The sequence below is a fragment of the Pleurodeles waltl genome, chromosome 4_2, assembly GCF_031143425.1.
Source record: "Pleurodeles waltl isolate 20211129_DDA chromosome 4_2, aPleWal1.hap1.20221129, whole genome shotgun sequence".
NCBI lineage: Eukaryota > Metazoa > Chordata > Amphibia > Caudata > Salamandridae > Pleurodeles > Pleurodeles waltl.
Window position 1 is genome coordinate 479,747,748 of NC_090443.1, and position 17,055 is coordinate 479,764,802.

General features: G+C 43.3%; 1 protein-coding gene across 1 annotated transcript in view; it reads right to left on the bottom strand.

The window, feature by feature from the left end:
• Positions 1-13,894: 13,894 nt before the first annotated feature.
• Positions 13,895-17,055, bottom strand: part of WDR83OS (WD repeat domain 83 opposite strand) — a 36,586-nt gene continuing 33,425 nt past the window's right edge. The window contains exons 3-4 of the mRNA XM_069231833.1: positions 16,378-16,475; positions 13,895-14,780 (exon numbers count right to left, since the gene is read on the bottom strand). Of these exons, the coding sequence (XP_069087934.1) occupies positions 14,714-14,780; positions 16,378-16,475 (165 nt within the window). The 3' untranslated portion in view covers positions 13,895-14,713. The remainder of the gene's footprint in view (positions 14,781-16,377; positions 16,476-17,055) is intronic.

The following is a 17,055-nucleotide window of genomic DNA, read 5'->3' on the forward strand; positions in this document are numbered from 1 at the left end:
TCACTACTTTTCCTCTTCCCTTGTTCTGCCTCTCTCCCCTACCTCCACGCCTTTGTCTTTTGTTCCATTGCTACCCATGCTCCTTGTGCCACTCTCCTCACCACCTAACGAAGCAACACCCTTGCTCTGCTCATCTGCCCTGCCTCCATACCTCCATGGTCTAGCCTTTTGACCCTTACCACTGTTGATCTGGGAGCAGGCATGTGCTCCTCCACCCCCTTCCATTTCATACTCCTCACCACGCCAGTCTCCCACTCCATCCTGTTGCTCATGTGTGCCACAGTCCAAACATCACAGGACAGCAGTGCTGGTCCAGGTCATGGTCTGTCATATTAAACATATTCTCTGGCGGTCCTTGCCCCAGAACGTATACCCCCTAAGGACCGTGTAAGAAACTGGGTTATTGTTTGAGGGGGGTGGAAGCCCCACTCAGGCAACAGCCATAAACCTTGTCAGGGTGAGCCACAAGTCACTAAATTAACCTGTGCTTAGCCCTCTGGTAGCTTGGCACAAAAGCAGTCAAACATAACTTACAGGCCATGTGTAAAGTATTTATGCATCACACAAACAGTAATAAAGTGAAAACACAACACAAGAAAAATCCCAAACCAACAAAATAAAGTAAATTGTAATAAATAAAATATCACGATGAGTAAAATCCAATCAGTAGAACCAGACATATGCAATTTTAAAGTTTAAAGTCTTTAGTGAAAATTGCGCCGAAAAGAATGATGCCCCACTAGCAGTCATCTTGCTCTACTAGACCTGAGGAAAGCCACAAGTTCAGGCCAACCGTGATGAAGTGTGAGCTGGATACAGGGAAAGAATACAATTCTCTAAAGTCCAGTTCAAAGAGCTCAGTTTGCATTGGAGAAGGTTGCGAAGAGCAGGAAAAGCATCACAGATGGTCGTTGTTGTTGTGCAAAGAACAGACTGGGCAGTGTGGGCTGTTGTCACTGTAGTGCTAAGAACCGGTCAGGCATTGAGGATGCACATTGCTGGAGCTTCGAGTTGGCACTCACCACGGGCTATCGTTGCTGAAGCGCAGACCTTGCATTACTGGTTGTTACTGGCGGTCACTGTAGCACAAAGAGCAGGACTTCAGCGGATCTTTGTGTTGGTGGTCGTCATGGGTGACAGTCTCTGCACGAAGGGGTCCGTTCACAGGCGCAAATAGCCAAAACCTCAGGATTTCATCTATTCTTTTTTTGAGGAGCACAAACTGATGCCACCCAAGGGTCATGGATCTGAGGAAGGGCACGTTTTGGGGATCAGGAACCCACTCCAGCAGAGGCCAGTGGGTCTCAGGCAGGTCCAGGAATGTCCAGTGCAGCTGGGCAGTTACAGGGAGGCCTCTGGAGCTTGCTGTCCCTGTAGCTCAAATAGGAAGTAAGCCAACTTACACTCTGAGTCTCTCAGGTTAGCATGGGATGAAGCTAAGCAGGTCCAATCTTCCTTCTCAGATAGCAAAGCAGCCCTATGGCAGCACAGCAGTCCTTCTTCTGTAATGTCCCCAGTTCCAGGAGTGTTCTGAAGAATTGTTCTGATGGTCCAATATTATACCTGGTATCAGCCTTTTTGTATGAGGGGGGGGCCCTGTCCTACCCTTACAACTGGTTCTGGAAGGTTCTTACCTTCCCCTGTCAAGACTCCAAGAAGTCTGGAATGACAAAAGGCTGGTGTGAGGTTCCTTTCTGGGTGCTGGAGGACAAGTCAAGAGGATCACTTTTGATGGGTTCACTGCCTACTCCCAAAAAAGGTTTGGGCAACTTTTCCTTAAAAAAATAAAAATAAAATAACACATCCTGTTTCTCATAAAGGAAACAAGGCTGCATTTAAAAAAGACTGCTTTATTTGAAAACATACCTGGATATTTTTTGTGAGGAAATTAGTGTGTCCTCTTGTTATCACCCTGCTGTCAAGGAAAACAAATAGTCTTCTTTGTTAGACCCAAACCTACTCTAGTAGTGGCATGCTTCATCATTAGGTCTCATCCTGATCCCTAAAAGTCAGTATGGCTGTATTCCAGGGAGCACTTTGGAAAATACTCAGGCCGGGTCTTCAGAGAATGATAAAAATACCTTAAACAACTTAGGTATCTCTTTAATAACAGTTGCTTCAGTGTGATAAAAAAAAATATATATAGGGGGATAAGGATATGTTGGTCCTGCTGCCCAATAACTGTTCGACACGTTTCAGCCCCAAGGTCAAAGACCATGTGAGTCCAGGGCTTTCATCAGGACCTACACAACGCCCTAGAGTTGCTGTCTACAACAAAGCTTTTGTTTAGACAAGACATACAAACATGAAACACACTTATGCATGCATAAACAGGATTTTACTTGCCTAAATTACTGTATTTAAATCTTGATTCCTTATCAGAAGAAAATATCCATCTTATAATGGTAGCAAGAGTGATGTTACAAACAAACAGTCCGTTGACAAGTAACTCTCATTTGTGGCACGCAGGTTGCATCACACTCAGTGCTGAAGCCAAAGAACTCAGGACAAGGCATTGCATGCATTCATACAGTAGAATTTTACTATAGATAATATGGTCAAAAGATCAAGTGCAGCATGAGTAGATTTCACTGTAGATAACGCGGTCAAAAGACCAAGTGCTCTGTGAGTAAATGATGTGGTAAATCAAGACACAGCAAACTTCAATGCCTTGATGATAGATACCCAAAAGGATTTGATTCTTCAGAATGGGGTTCAATGTTTCAAGAACTACATTAGATAGTATTAGACAAAAACATGGTGGGCCTGGATCAGAATTGGTGGTTGAATTGATCAGACAATTCAGGTAAAGAGGGGCATAAGACAGGACTACCACTTGTCTCTGCTACTTGTTGCGCTCAAAACTGAACTATTGATCAGTATCCCTAAACAGCGACATGCACACAGGGGTTGAGGGTAGCTCATAACAGCTACCTAAGATTATATGCTGATATTATTGCATTGTATATATTTTTTTAAAACTCACTAATGTCTTCCTAATAATTAGGGATTGATTGATGTTTTACTTTTTCCATTACTTGGGACTGAGCACAAATTGGAAGAAATCATTGTTAATCCCCATAGCATCAGCAGCAGTGTAGCAGCTACTAGATTATTTGTTGGCCGGATTTGAAGAGCCAGTGAAAAACATAGGTGTAAAAATAAATAGTGAGTCGGAGACATAGAATAGAGAAAATGAGGACCTGGAAATGATGAAACTGCAAGAAGAACTTACTTAATTGGCAAATGTAACCCCCCCTACCTATGGAAGGCCACATAGCGATTTTAAAAACGTTTTTACAGCATTCATATTTGTTTATGTTATGTTATTTGAATTTGTAGAGAGCCGAAACAACTACCCAGAGGCCTTGCAGCACTGTAGGACCACAATAAAAGCCAGAGACGGGTACTAAAGTTTAAAAAGCCAGGTTTTAATTGCTTTCCAAAAGTTCAGTTTGTGACTAATTAGTCGGATATTAAGGGGGAGGTAGTTCCCTAGTATAGCTCCCCGATATTCCACAGTGGCACCACCCCATCTAGCTTTCTTAACCTTGGGGAGTACGGCTAAGGCTGTGGATGCCGATCTAAGGGCTCTAGCTGGTTTGTAGAAAGTTGCCAAAGACTTTAACAGATGAGGTCCTCTATTATGTAGTGATCTGTGGATGATGCAAAGAGCCTTAAAGTTCACACGCTGTTCCACCGGAAGCCAGTGGAGTGCGGACAAAGCACATTTAACCGAGCTACAGGGAGTGCAGAATTATTAGGCAAGTTGTATTTTTGAGGATTAATTTTATTATTGAACAACAACCATGTTCTCAATGAACCCAAAAAACTCATTAATATCAAAGCTGAATATTTTTGGAAGTAGTTTTTAGTTTGTTTTTAGTTTTAGCTATGTTAGGGGGATATCTGTGTGTGCAGGTGACTATTACTGTGCATAATTATTAGGCAACTTAACAAAAAAAAAATATATACCCATTTCAATTATTTATTATTACCAGTGAAACCAATATAACATCTCAACATTCACAAATATACATTTCTGACATTCAAAAACAAAACAAAAACAAATCAGTGACCAATATAGCCACCTTTCTTTGCAAGGACACTCAAAAGCCTGCCATCCATGGATTCTGTCAGTGTTTTGATCTGTTCACCATCAACATTGCGTGCAGCAGCAACCACAGCCTCCCAGACACTGTTCAGAGAGGTGTACTGTTTTCCCTCCTTGTAAATCTCACATTTGATGATGGACCACAGGTTCTCAATGGGGTTCAGATCAGGTGAACAAGGAGGCCATGTCATTAGATTTCCTTCTTTTATACCCTTTCTTGCCAGCCACGCTGTGGAGTACTTGGACGCGTGTGATGGAGCATTGTCCTGCATGAAAATCATGTTTTTCTTGAAGGGTGCAGACTTCTTCCTGTACCACTGCTTGAAGAAGGTGTCTTCCAGGAACTGGCAGTAGGACTGGGAGTTGAGCTTGACTCCATCCTCAACCCGAAAAGGCCCCACAAGCTCATCTTTGATGATACCAGCCCAAACCAGTACTCCACCTCCACCTTGCTGGCGTCTGAGTCGGACTGGAGCTCTCTGCCCTTTACCAGTCCAGCCACGGGCCCATCCATCTGGCCCATCAAGACTCACTCTCATTTCATCAGTCCATGAAACCTTAGAAAAATCAGTCTTGAGATATTTATTGGCCCAGTCTTGACGTTTCAGCTTGTGTGTCTTGTTCAGTGGTGGTCGTCTTTCAGCCTTTCTTACCTTGGCCATGTCTCTGAGTATTGCACACCTTGTGCTTTTGGGCACTCCAGTGATGTTGCAGCTCTGAAATATGGCCAAACTGGTGGCAAGTGGCATCGTGGCAGCTGCACGCTTGACTTTTCTCAGTTCATGGGCAGTTATTTTGCGCCTTGGTTTTTCCACACGCTTCTTGCGACCCTGTTGACTATTTTGAATGAAACGCTTGATTGTTCGATGATCACGCTTCAGAAGCTTTGCAATTTTAAGAGTGCTGCATCCCTCTGCAAGATATCTCACTATTTTTGACTTTTCGGAGCCTGTCAAGTCCTTCTTTTGACCCATTTTGCCAAAGGAAAGGAAGTTGCCTAATAATTATGCACACCTGATATAGGGTGTTGATGTCATTAGACCACACCCCTTCTCATTACAGAGATGCACATCACCTAATATGCTTAATTGGTAGTAGGCTTTCGAGCCTATACAGCTTGGAGTAAGACAACATGCATAAAGAGGATGATGTGGTCAAAATACTCATTTGCCTAATAATTCTGCACTCCCTGTATACCTTGGAATGTCGAGCAGGAGACGAGCTGCTGCATTCTGAACCACCTGCAATTTGTTGATCACATATCTAGGGGAACCGAGAAATAGACTAGTACCATAGTCGAGTCGAGACAGAATGATCGCTTGTACAGTAAGTCGTCACGCCAGTGGGGGGGGGGGGGGGGGGGGGGGAGTATTCCTAATACCTTTTTCATAAGTCTTAATGATCCAAAACAGGCAGCAACAATTTTCTTGGGCTGATATTCCAGAGTGAGAAAGGGGTCGAGCCATATTCCTAGACTCTTAATATTATTCTTAGGAGATGGCAAAGACTCCAAAGGGGAGATGGTCAATGAATTAATTCCCAGATTAGACTGATGGCCGAGGATCATTATTTCTGTCTTATCCCCATTGAGTTGGAGCCTACTATGGGTCATCCAACTAGATATTGCCTGTAAACCTGAAGACAAAACCAATCCATCTGATCCCTCCATCATGGAGAAAGAGACCACCAGCTGGGTATCATCTGCATAGGAGACTAGTGACAATCCGAAGGACTCCACTATTTCTCCAAAGGGGACCATGTATAATATTAAATAGGGTAGGACTAAGTGATGAGCCCTGTGGGACCCCACAGCTCTGTTTATACTGATCCGAAAAGTAAGAACGGTCCAAGAAAAGATCTATCCTCCAAGAATGAGGTGACCCATTTGAGAGCGGGACTTTTAACTCCCATTGCCTTTATCCTTTGAATCAAGAGATAATGAACTACCGTATCAAAGGCAGCACTTAGATCGAGAAGTATAATGGCTGTCGTATGGCCCTGATCCATGCGTTTCCTAGCCTCTTCCATGACCGCTATCAGTGCCAACTCTGTACTGTGAAGCGGCTTGAAGCCCATCTGAGTGGGATGTAAAACATTGTTCTCTTCCCAAAAAGTGGAAATTAACGTATTTGTCTAATATTTTAGACATTGAAGGAAGTAGGGATATGGGCCTATAGGTCTTGAGGTCTCCAGCCTCTAGGTTTTTTTTTATTTTTAACAGGGGCCTCACTATTGCGTGTTTCCATAGATCCGGAACACAGCCACTCCGCAGGGAGGAGTTCAGTAGTTCAGTTAAGACAGGTACAATAACAGGAGCTCAAAAAGCTAACACATGAGGGGGTGCTGGATCCAGAGGGGAACCTGACTTTAATGCGGAGAGGTAGGAAGCGGTCTGTTCTAAAGGTAAAGGGGAAAAAATGTGTTAGGATGGCTGTGCTTTGTTGAGAGGTTATAGCTTGGCCCGTCAACCTCCTTTGGGAGGTTGGAACAGATGGCATTGATATTCTGTTGGAAAAACCAGGCTAAATTATTACTACGTTCTCCTGAGGCTTCAATTGGGTCAGACGGTGTAGGGGAATAAAGAATCTCCTTGAGAATCTCCTTTACCAACAAACCAATTCCCCTGAAGGTAATGTTCTTCAGGAATTTAAGCACAGTCCTATTAAGATTCATTTGGGTGAATAAACAGCCTAGATTAATTTGAAACCAATTAACACACCTGTATACTAGAGTTGGACTTCGAGAGGTATTATTGGGTCGACTAAGAGAAGCATGCTTTTTACTGGTATCACACTGAACATAAATCCCCCATGTTTTAAAGCATGAGATATAGTAGCTCCAGTCATACTAACTACAGTGTTGGTGAGAAGCATGACCAGACGCACTGTACAGTTTCACTCTGTAATGAGTAGATTATGCATGAGGCATAAATTAGCCCTTACAGCAGGACCGGAGAAGGTCTATGCACCAGACCTGCCGTTATTCAACAATGCTCTGATGTCAGCAGCACAGGAGCATAAAGGTCAATAACTGACACTTTTAGGGATGACCAAAATAGGGGCCGTCTATACTGAAGGATCATTCATTACATTAGAACAATTTTAAGAGAAAGGAAGAACATTCCCATTAGATTATTTTGAGCTTTGGACTTAAACGCTAATTGAATGCTCATTACACAGAATTTGATAAGAAGTCAAATCCTGAGAGGGCTAAAAACTAAAGACAATCGAATTATGGCAGAGACCTGTGTGGTGTAGGGGGCAGGAGTAAAGAACAAAATGGGAAGCTGAATTGCTTTGTACACTCTCAGACAAATTTGGTACTATTACTGCTCCCAAACAGGAGCAATATCACCTGAGTAGATTCAGGTCAATTCATTACAAATGACTTTATAGACCGCATTATATGCCAGGAGAATAGAGTAAAATGGGTTTGTTGATGGACCCAATTTACTGCCGTTGCAAACACTCTAAGGCAGACTTTATCTATTTGGCAGAGTAATGTGGTCCGACTGCATAATACTGGATCCACATATTTGAAATATTAACAATTATGATTTAAATTCTGCTGAGTCCCATTACACTAATAGCACTTTTTGGTTATGTTAAAGAGATTCCAAAACATGTCAGGTAATTTAAAGTTATAGTCTTCCTTGTGGCCAAGGTGTAAGTACCATTTGATGACAGGGGCCTTAGCCCTAAAAATGAAGACTGGATAGCAGATGTAATATATTGTAATAATGCTGACACATATACAATAATGATGCCATTCTTTTTGGGGCTCAGAAATATATGAGCCACACTAGCAAAAGGCAAAACATAATCCCGCTTTTATACATGAAAATGGAAGTATATACAGGATTTAATTGTTTAGGGCAAGATTTGCAAAATGTGGTGATGCATATGTGCACTACTGCAATTGTAGGTTAAAAATGCGGTTCCGAATGGACCCAATGACTGTGTGGATTCAGACATCAATGAAGGCCTTTAAATAAAATGACTCCACCTGAATGACAGAGCAGCGAACCGGCATAAAGGTAACTGTTTAATTTAGAAATAGTGCAGAGGTATGCAGCCTCCATCAGGTAACACCTGTCGAATATATTATTTTTTAATGACCGACACAGAGGAATGTATACTCCTCATAAATGACTGAGAGAAACGAAGGAACATAAAGGTCGCAATGTTTTAATTAGAAATAGTGCAGAGGGAGGAAGCGTCCACAAAGTCACAGCTGGAGAATATATTATTTTTTTAATAATCGACATTGAAGACTATGGGCCTGATTACAACTTTGGCGGAGGGGTTTAATCCGTCCCAAATGTTACAGATATCCCGCCCGCCATATTATGAGTCCATTATATCCTATGGAACTGGTAATACAGCGGGCAGGATATCCGTCACATTTGGGACGGATTAACTCCCTCCGCCAAAGTTGTAATCAGGCCCTATATCATTTATTATACACTGGTTAATATCATCTGGTGATGCATCCAGACCAGTGGCATTTTGTAGTGCCAAGCAGTTTGCAGTGTCCACGTCAGCTGGGAGAAACAAGTTGGCTGCCTCACTGTCATCATGTGGAATTAACTAGGGCATGTGTACTGATTAAGAGTCAGATGCGAACAGATCACTCTTTGTCTGGCAATATTCTATTTTTGGTGCAGCACCAGACTGGATAGGTAGCTAGCCTTTTCTGCAAGGCATTGCGCCTCCCTTCTGGATTGCATGAGAAGTGCTGACTGTGAGGAATGAGTTCCCAAGCATGGGCTAGCACCAGTGGTGGCATCAGAGCTTGTGAAAAAGGTGGCGGTACAGCAGGAACAAGTGGCAGCGCTGGTGTGGCTCCAGGCGGTATAGCAGGGGTCCTCAGCATCACAGCATTGTGGCCTTTATCAAGGGAACTCACAGTGGCCATATCCCAATAGCCCATGTTCTTAAACAATGCTATCACTGCATACAAGAACTGCCCCATATTTTCAAGACAGGCCAGGCAGATTACAGGGATTGGTGCAAAAAATGGCATCAGAGCTGAAGCCAGCAAAGAGCTCAGAACCAGAACAGATGTTTGGGGTGGCCCAGGGCCCTGGCTGAGGCCAGAGCTGGAAGACGTTCTTCAGGTGCAATGTCTACTAGCTCTAGGCTAGAAGAAAAGCAGTGGAGGTGAAGAACACCAAGGTGACCTACCACTTGAGCGGAATCAGTACTAGTACTATGAATCATTGAGTCAAACGTTCTTCTTGTGCTTCTTTCTTTTCTCGTTCAAGGCTTTTGATAAAAAGAGAAGGGGTCAACAATGACATAGATGGCGACTGGCACCAAGGCTGTCTTTCATAATGCATGCACCATGAAAAGTTCTGCGTCTCGTTACTTCATCGCCATGCTGTGCATTAAGCCACATTTGTCACATGACATACTTATACTGGTGCTTGGTGTAGCATAGTACCATCTTGCCCAGCATGTAACCCCCATTTTTACTTGTATGTATGTTTGTTTTTGCCTGTGTCACTGGGATCCTGCTAGCCAGGACCCCAGTGCTCATAAAGTGTGCCCTGTATGTGTTCCCTGTGTGGTGCCTAGCTGTTTCACTGAGGCTCTGCGAACCAGAACCTCAGTGTTTATGCTCTCTCTGCTTTTAAAATTGTCACTGCAGGCTAGTGACTAATTTTACCAATTCTGATTGGCATACTAGAACACCCATATAATTCCCTAGTATATGGTATCTAGATACCCAGGGTAAGGGGTTCCAGGAGATCCCTATGGGCTGCAGCATTTATTTTGCCACCCATAGGGAGCTCAGACAATTCTTACACAGGACTGCCACTGCAGCCTGAGTGAAATAATGTCCACGTTATTTCACTGCCATTTTACACTGCACTTAAGTAACTTATAAGTCACCTATATGTCTAACCTTCACTTAGAGAAGGTTAGGTGCAAAGTTACTTAGTGTGAGGGCACCCTGGCACTAGCCAAGGTGCCCCGACATTGTTCAGGGCAAATTCCCCAGAATTTGTGAGTGCGGGGACGCCATTACACGCGTGCACTACATATAGGTCAATACCTATATGTAGCGTCACAATGCTAACTCTGAACATGGCCATGTAACATGTCTAGGATCATGGAATTGTCACCCCAATACCATTCTGGTATTGGGGGGACAATTCCATGCATCCCCGGGGCTCCAGCATAGAGCCCGGGTACTGCCAAACTAACTCTCCGGGGTTTTCTCTGCAGCTACCGCTGCTGCCAATCCTCAGACAGGTTTCTGCCCACCTGGGAGCCCAGACCCAGGAAGGCAGAACAAAGGATTTCTCTGACAGAGGGTTTTACACCCTCCCCCTTGGGAAATAGGTGTTAAGGACCTAAGAGGAGTAGCCTCTCCTGGCCTCTGGAAATGCTTTGAAGGGCACAGATGGTGCCCTCCTTGCATAAGCCAGTCTACACCGGTTCAGGGATCCCCCCTAGTCCTGCTCTGGCGCGAAACTGGACAAAGGAAAGGAGAGTGACCACTTCCCTGAGCAGCACCTCCCAAGGGGAGGTGCGCCGAGCTCCTCCAGTGTGTCCCAGACCTCTGCCATCTTGGATGCAGAGGTGTGAGGGCACAATGGACACCTCTGAGTGGCCAATGCCAGCAGGTGACGTCAGAGACCCCTCCTGATAGGTGCTTACCTTTCTCTGTAGCCAATCCTCCTCTGAGGCCTATTTAGGGTCTCCTGTGGGTTTCTCACCAGATAACGAATGCAAGAGCTCACCAGAGTTCCTCTGCACTTCCCTCTTTGACTTCTGCCAAGGATTGACCACTGACTGCTCCAGGACGCCTGCAAAACCGCAACAAAGTAGCAAGAAGACTACCAGCAACATTGTAGCGCCTAATCCTGCCGGCTTTCTCGACTGTTTCCTGGTGGTGCATGCTCTGAGGGCTGTCTGCCTTCACCTGCACTGGAAGCCAAGAAGAAATCTCCTGTGGGTCGACGGAATCTTCCCCCTGCTAACGCAGGCACCAAACTTCTACATCACCGGTCGTCTGGGACCTCTCATCTTGACGAGTGTGGTCCCTGGAACACAGGAGCTGGATCCAAGTGTCCCCGACAGTCCAGTGGCCCTTCTGTCCAAATTTGGTGGAGGTAAGTCCTTGCCTCCCCACGCCACACAGTAATCCTGTGTACTGCGTGAACTGCAGCTGCTAGGGCTTCTGTGCACTTTTGAAAGACTTCCTTTGTGCACAGCCTAGCCCAGGTCCCCAGCACTCCGTCCTGCATTGCCCAACTTGCTGAGTTGGACTCCGACTTTGTGGGGCTCCCTTTTGTTGTGCTGAGACGACAGCCGTGCTCAGATCTTCTGAACACCTGTTCAGGTGCTTCTGCAGGTGCTGCCTGCTTCTGCGTTGGCTCTCTGTGTTGCTGAGTGCCCCCTCTGTCTCCTCCTCCAAGGAGCGACCACCTGGTCCTTCCTGGGCCCTGGCAGCACCCAAAACCTTCAACTGCAACTCTTGAAGCTAGCAAGGCTTGCTTGCGGTCTTTCTGCGGAGTAACAACTCTGCATCCTCCAGTATGCCATGGGACATCCTCTGACCAAAGGAGAAGTTCCTGGCACCTTCCGTTGTTGCAGAATCTTCGGCTTCTTCCACCCAGAGGCAGCCCTTTTGCACCGTCATCCGGGGTTTAGTGGGCTCCTGCCCCCCCCGGACACTTCCGTGACTCTTCGACTTGGTCCCCTTCCTTTACTGGTCCTCAGGTCTAGGAATCCGTCTTCAGTGCTTTGCAGTCAGTTGTTGTCTCTGCAGAATCCCCTATCTCGACTTTACTGTCTTTCTGGGGTAATAGGGTAACTTTACTCCTACTTTTCAGGGTCTTGGGGTGGGGTATCTTGGACACCCTTAGTGTTTTCTTACACTCCCAGCGACCCTCTACACACTACTCTAGGCCTGGGGTCCATTCGTGATTCGCATTCCACTTTTGGAGTATATGGTTTGTGTTTCCCCTAGGCCTATTGTCTACTATTGCATTCTATTGTGTTCTACAGTGTTTGCACTACTTTTCTAACTGTTTACTTACCTGGATTTGGTTTGTGTGTATATGTTGTGTATATTACTTAGCTCCTGAGGGAGTATATCCTCTGAGATACTTTTGGCATATTGTCACTAAAATAAAGTACTTTTATTTTTTGTAACTCTGAGTATTGTGTTTCTTATGATATAGTGCTAAGTGATATAAGAGGTATAGTAGGAGCTTTGCAAGTCTCCTAGTTCAGTCTAAGCTGCTCTGCTATAGCTACCTCTATCAGCCTAAGCTGCTAGAACCCTTCTAATCTACTAATAATGGATAACTGGACCTGGCACAAGGTATACGTACCACTAGGTACCCAATATAAGCCAGGCCAGCCTCCTACACTTGGGCCCTAAACACCAATGGTACAGTACGTCAGAGTCTGAAATGGAAAATAGAAGCATGACAGGAGCGGCAATGCTTAAAGTTGGATTTCTTTGGGGATACATCCCTATCACTCTAAAACCGTAAAAAGTTTTTTTCTGTTAGAAATCTCATAGAGAGCAACTTTGGACCAGCATTGAATGGCATGGAAAAAAAGGGAACTACTGTCAGGGCGCCTGGATGGTGCTACTGGGCTCCAGAGACATCATACCTGCCCTATATCTAGCACTGAGATGGAGACGGCATTATCTACTCCTGCGGGAAAGCTACTGCATAGGTTTGGGATTTAATCTGCCATCCGGGAATATTAAAAAAGGTGAGGATTCTGCGGGTAGAATATCAATCAGAAATTAATGTTCAAATTCAAAGAAAGCGCTACACTGCTGGCATCCCACATCAGTGTGGACTGAAGCCAAACAGGCCTCCAATGGAAAGTGCCATTAATCATTTGCAAATTGTATTTATTTGCTAAAGTGGATTTTGTGCCTCACCTTGATAGATATAAAGCAGGCATCTCCAACAAGTAGCTCGTGAGTTACCAGTAGCTCTTTGGCTTCCTGTGAGTATCTCTGCTGTGTGCAGCACAGCCTTCTACGATGGAAGATTTTGCTTGGTCGAATTATTGTAAGTATGGCAAAACTAAAAAGCATATATTCGAAATTTAAATGTATGTATTTTCAGTACTCACAAGATGTTGTTTGGAGAAAAATTGTTGAATTTTCAAATTGTATTTAAATCCATTGGAGAAATTTAATGTTCACATTAATACCTTAGTGCCAGTGTGTTTTAGCTGTTTTGTAATACCTATTTAGATGCATTCATCCCTTCCTAATGCACTGATGTGATTATTGCTGACAATCTTGGATGGGGTGGTCACTACTTCATCACTAATACTAGTAGCTCAGGATGATTTTCATTGAACATAAGTAGCTCTCGTTACAGGATAGGTTGGAGACCCCTAACAGAGAGATTATTTCAGGTGTGTTTTGGGATGAGCTCAAAACTCCAATTAGATTATTTGGTTTAAAAAAAATTTAATGAAGAGGTAGATTATCTCTTGCCTTCAAGAAGCCAGTTTGTGCTCTACAGAGTTAAAGGAGCCCCATTTTGGCACAGCCCAGCTGCAAGATCCCACCCCCAGTTTGTGTGCACTAAAACTGTACAAAGAGCAGCAAAACAAAACTTCAGTTCTCATTTTATGTCAAGCTGGTTAGAGGGTTGGGCAGTTCCATTGCTTTTTTAAAATCTAAAATTACTTAACTACCTGCAAATTAACCACTAAAGCTGTATTCATTGCTGAAGTATTACCAAATCTGATCCCGCAGAGACACAAATAAAGAGGGATACAAATATAAGAGCACACATTTGTTTATCACAAATTATGTTTAGCTACAAAACGTGAAGCAATTATTGATTAAGACAGAAATGTTTATGTAGCCATCTCCACTGTCGGTAATCTTCAACGAGTGAAGCCCATGCGATACCTGCATCCTAAGCACTGGTAATATCAAAGCAGAAGGAAATTCGTGGTCTGAAGCCACCAACAATGGAACAACACTACCCCCATGATTCAATGTACTACATGCATTTCACCCTGCTGGATCCATTTCAACAGACTGATACAGCCTTTTACTTTACACACAGTTTTTCTTGTAAATCAAAACTTAGCAGCAGCAAGGGTTACATGTTGTTTTAAAAAATAGAAGCTAGCCTAATTCTGAGTAGAATTATCATTGTGTTTTGCAAATTTTGAACTGGAAGACATACTCTCCAAACCTAATGACCCAAAACGAATAATAAATAGGGTGGGCGGGGCCAAGGAGGCAGGAAAGAGGTATCAGATTGAAGAGGAAGAACACATGACATTGCAGAGATACATTCTGCTCACGTGGTCCGGATGGGTACGTTTCCTCTTTGCTCCTTGAAACAGTGTCAAAGTGTCAATAAAAAATAGAACAACTCAGAAGAGACTCTTGTCCATTTTCCTGCTAAGATGTGTTACCTAGCCTACACTAATCAACTGTGTTAAGCCTAGTGTTTCAAATCCTACCTTATGCCAATCTCCCGACCCTCAAACCCACCCATCAACTCCCCCATAATCTTCCTGCTCGGGTGTGCACCCATCTTCTCCAGGAGCACCGGACTGAGCTTTGTAGATAGCAGCAGACATTTCACCATGGTGGAGACATGGGCTGTGGGTTCTGCAGATAAGACATGACTACAGCAGATATAGACAACCTGTAGGAGAGGGAAGAATTGTGAAAGTAATGTTTATTTATCAGGTTTTACACACGGGTCTATTAAGGTCTCACAACAACCTTTAGCTCTGCAACCATTACCAAGCTCCCAAATAACTGCAATAGATTACCAAAAACCTCCTACAAAAGAAAAGGAGCATATCAACCACCCATGTAACCATTTTACACCAAAACATCAAAGAATAAAAGGTGTGTTACGGCTTATTTGCCAAACGATAGCAAACATCAACACATAACTATTATTTCAGCAGATGAAATAAACTGCAGCAAGTGTGTGTTGATACCTTGTATCCAAAATCAAGCACTGTACTCATTATTGCAACCATATCTTTATTAGCTTTTAGATTATTTAAATGCCTTCTATCACCCCCCAAAAAAACCTGGGCATTCTTTTCGTTGATATCATGCTACTACTTAGGCCTGTTTAAAAATCAGAGAACAGGTTTTCAAGTTTAAACATGGCAATTCATGAACTGCGTGTTCACATATTTATTGATAAACTGCAGGCACAGAATACTAAAAATTCTTTATCATCCTCCTTTAATATCATCTTAGGAATAGAAATCTGTACTGCGCCTACTCCAATGAAGGGGTCCATATTAGAGATACCAATAGCTAAAGATGCCATTCTGAAGACTGAATCCCCAACAGTAATTGGGTGGGGAATCATCAACTCATTCAATTTTCTATTTAATTCTCAAACCTATTGACGAATGGTCAAATGAAACGACACAAAATTGTGGCAGTGATTCCAAATATATTTAACATGTCTACCCCTGGTCAAGAGTGCCTTCTAATCTGCTACCTCTTACAGCAACGCTCATCAAAGAAAAATGCAAGCAATTATGAGATTTCTTTAAGGGGAGGGGGAGTGAACAATTGACCTGCCTTCCTTCTGCATTCAATCAACAAATATACGCTTCAAAAGTTCTGAAACCCAGTGTCATCTAGATGTGTGTGGACGTGAGCAGAGAAGTGGGGGCTAGGTGTAGTTCACTCAGTTTACCATGAAGCTGTGCTGTTGTTTTAGTTTTTGTTTTTACCACCATAACCTTAACAGTGGCTTTTTTAGTGAGTGTATTCGTTAAAAGCTTTGAGCTAAATAAAGAAGTCCCCCTTTAAGCGTTTTTCAGTGGATAGATGTAAAAAACGGCAATAATATTTATTTATGTTTTACACATCACTTTATTTCTTAAACCTTGCACAAAAGCCGAGTATTTGTTTAATTGAAGCCCAACGTCTGTGAAGCGAAATGGTCCATGACTGCCCTAGCTAAATTGAGCTTTACCATCGATTTTTAATGGAAGAAGGTCTGCACGAATGACGTCTGTTGGGAGCCCCATTGATAAAATGTTTAAACTTTCTATTCAGTTTTTTAACTGATTATCGAACAAAGAGTTTAACTGTTTATAAATTAACTAAAGAGCGTGTTTGGTGTAATGGGTGAGCGATACACTGTTGTTCTTTTATCATTAGGATGCCCAGGCTGCACAACAGCCCTCTGAGAATTCATGGTTTACACTTTGTGTCTAGTATTCATTTAAAAATAAGTTACAAATAAGAGAAATGCCACTTACATGAAACTGCTCATCATCTGTTTGGTGTCCTCTGAGCTGCGAGAGTTGGCAAAGCTGATGAACGAGCAGTAGACTGCGATCCATGCACACCACTTCAGCTGCGGTGGAAAGAAACGGAGGTTAGAGACTAGGAAGCCGCGTCAGACAGTGGAACTGCAACTTGAGAAATCAGGTAGAAATGCCATTGCTGAGACATGTGATGTAAGCACACAGAAGTTGTACGGTAGTAGCTATTGAGCTTTCTTGCTAGAAGTAAGTCAAGCAACAATAGGGCTCTTTATGTAGGATTTTAATGTAGCGTAATTCATTGACAGTCGGAGTATAGGCTACATTTTATTATCACTGCCTTTCCAGATATTCAATTTACCATTCATTTTCATAAAAGGACTGCTGTCAAACTCATCGTGAATCAACTTTTAACCAATTCCAATCTTCCCAATACCTATACGGAAAACAAAGAGGGTGTGTGACTTTGGATCAGGATTGTAAAATAGAGGGATCACTTAAAATCTTGTGTCTATAAAAGAAATCTAAGTGACACCTGGATTGGGATGCGCGGCTACAAGACAACATGGAAACCATTTTCCAAGATGTATTACCTCATCATGGCTGTTGGACCTGGCCCTTTTTAAAGGGTTATCCACAAACTTTTTGCCTTCCCCCTCCTATTTTTTTTGT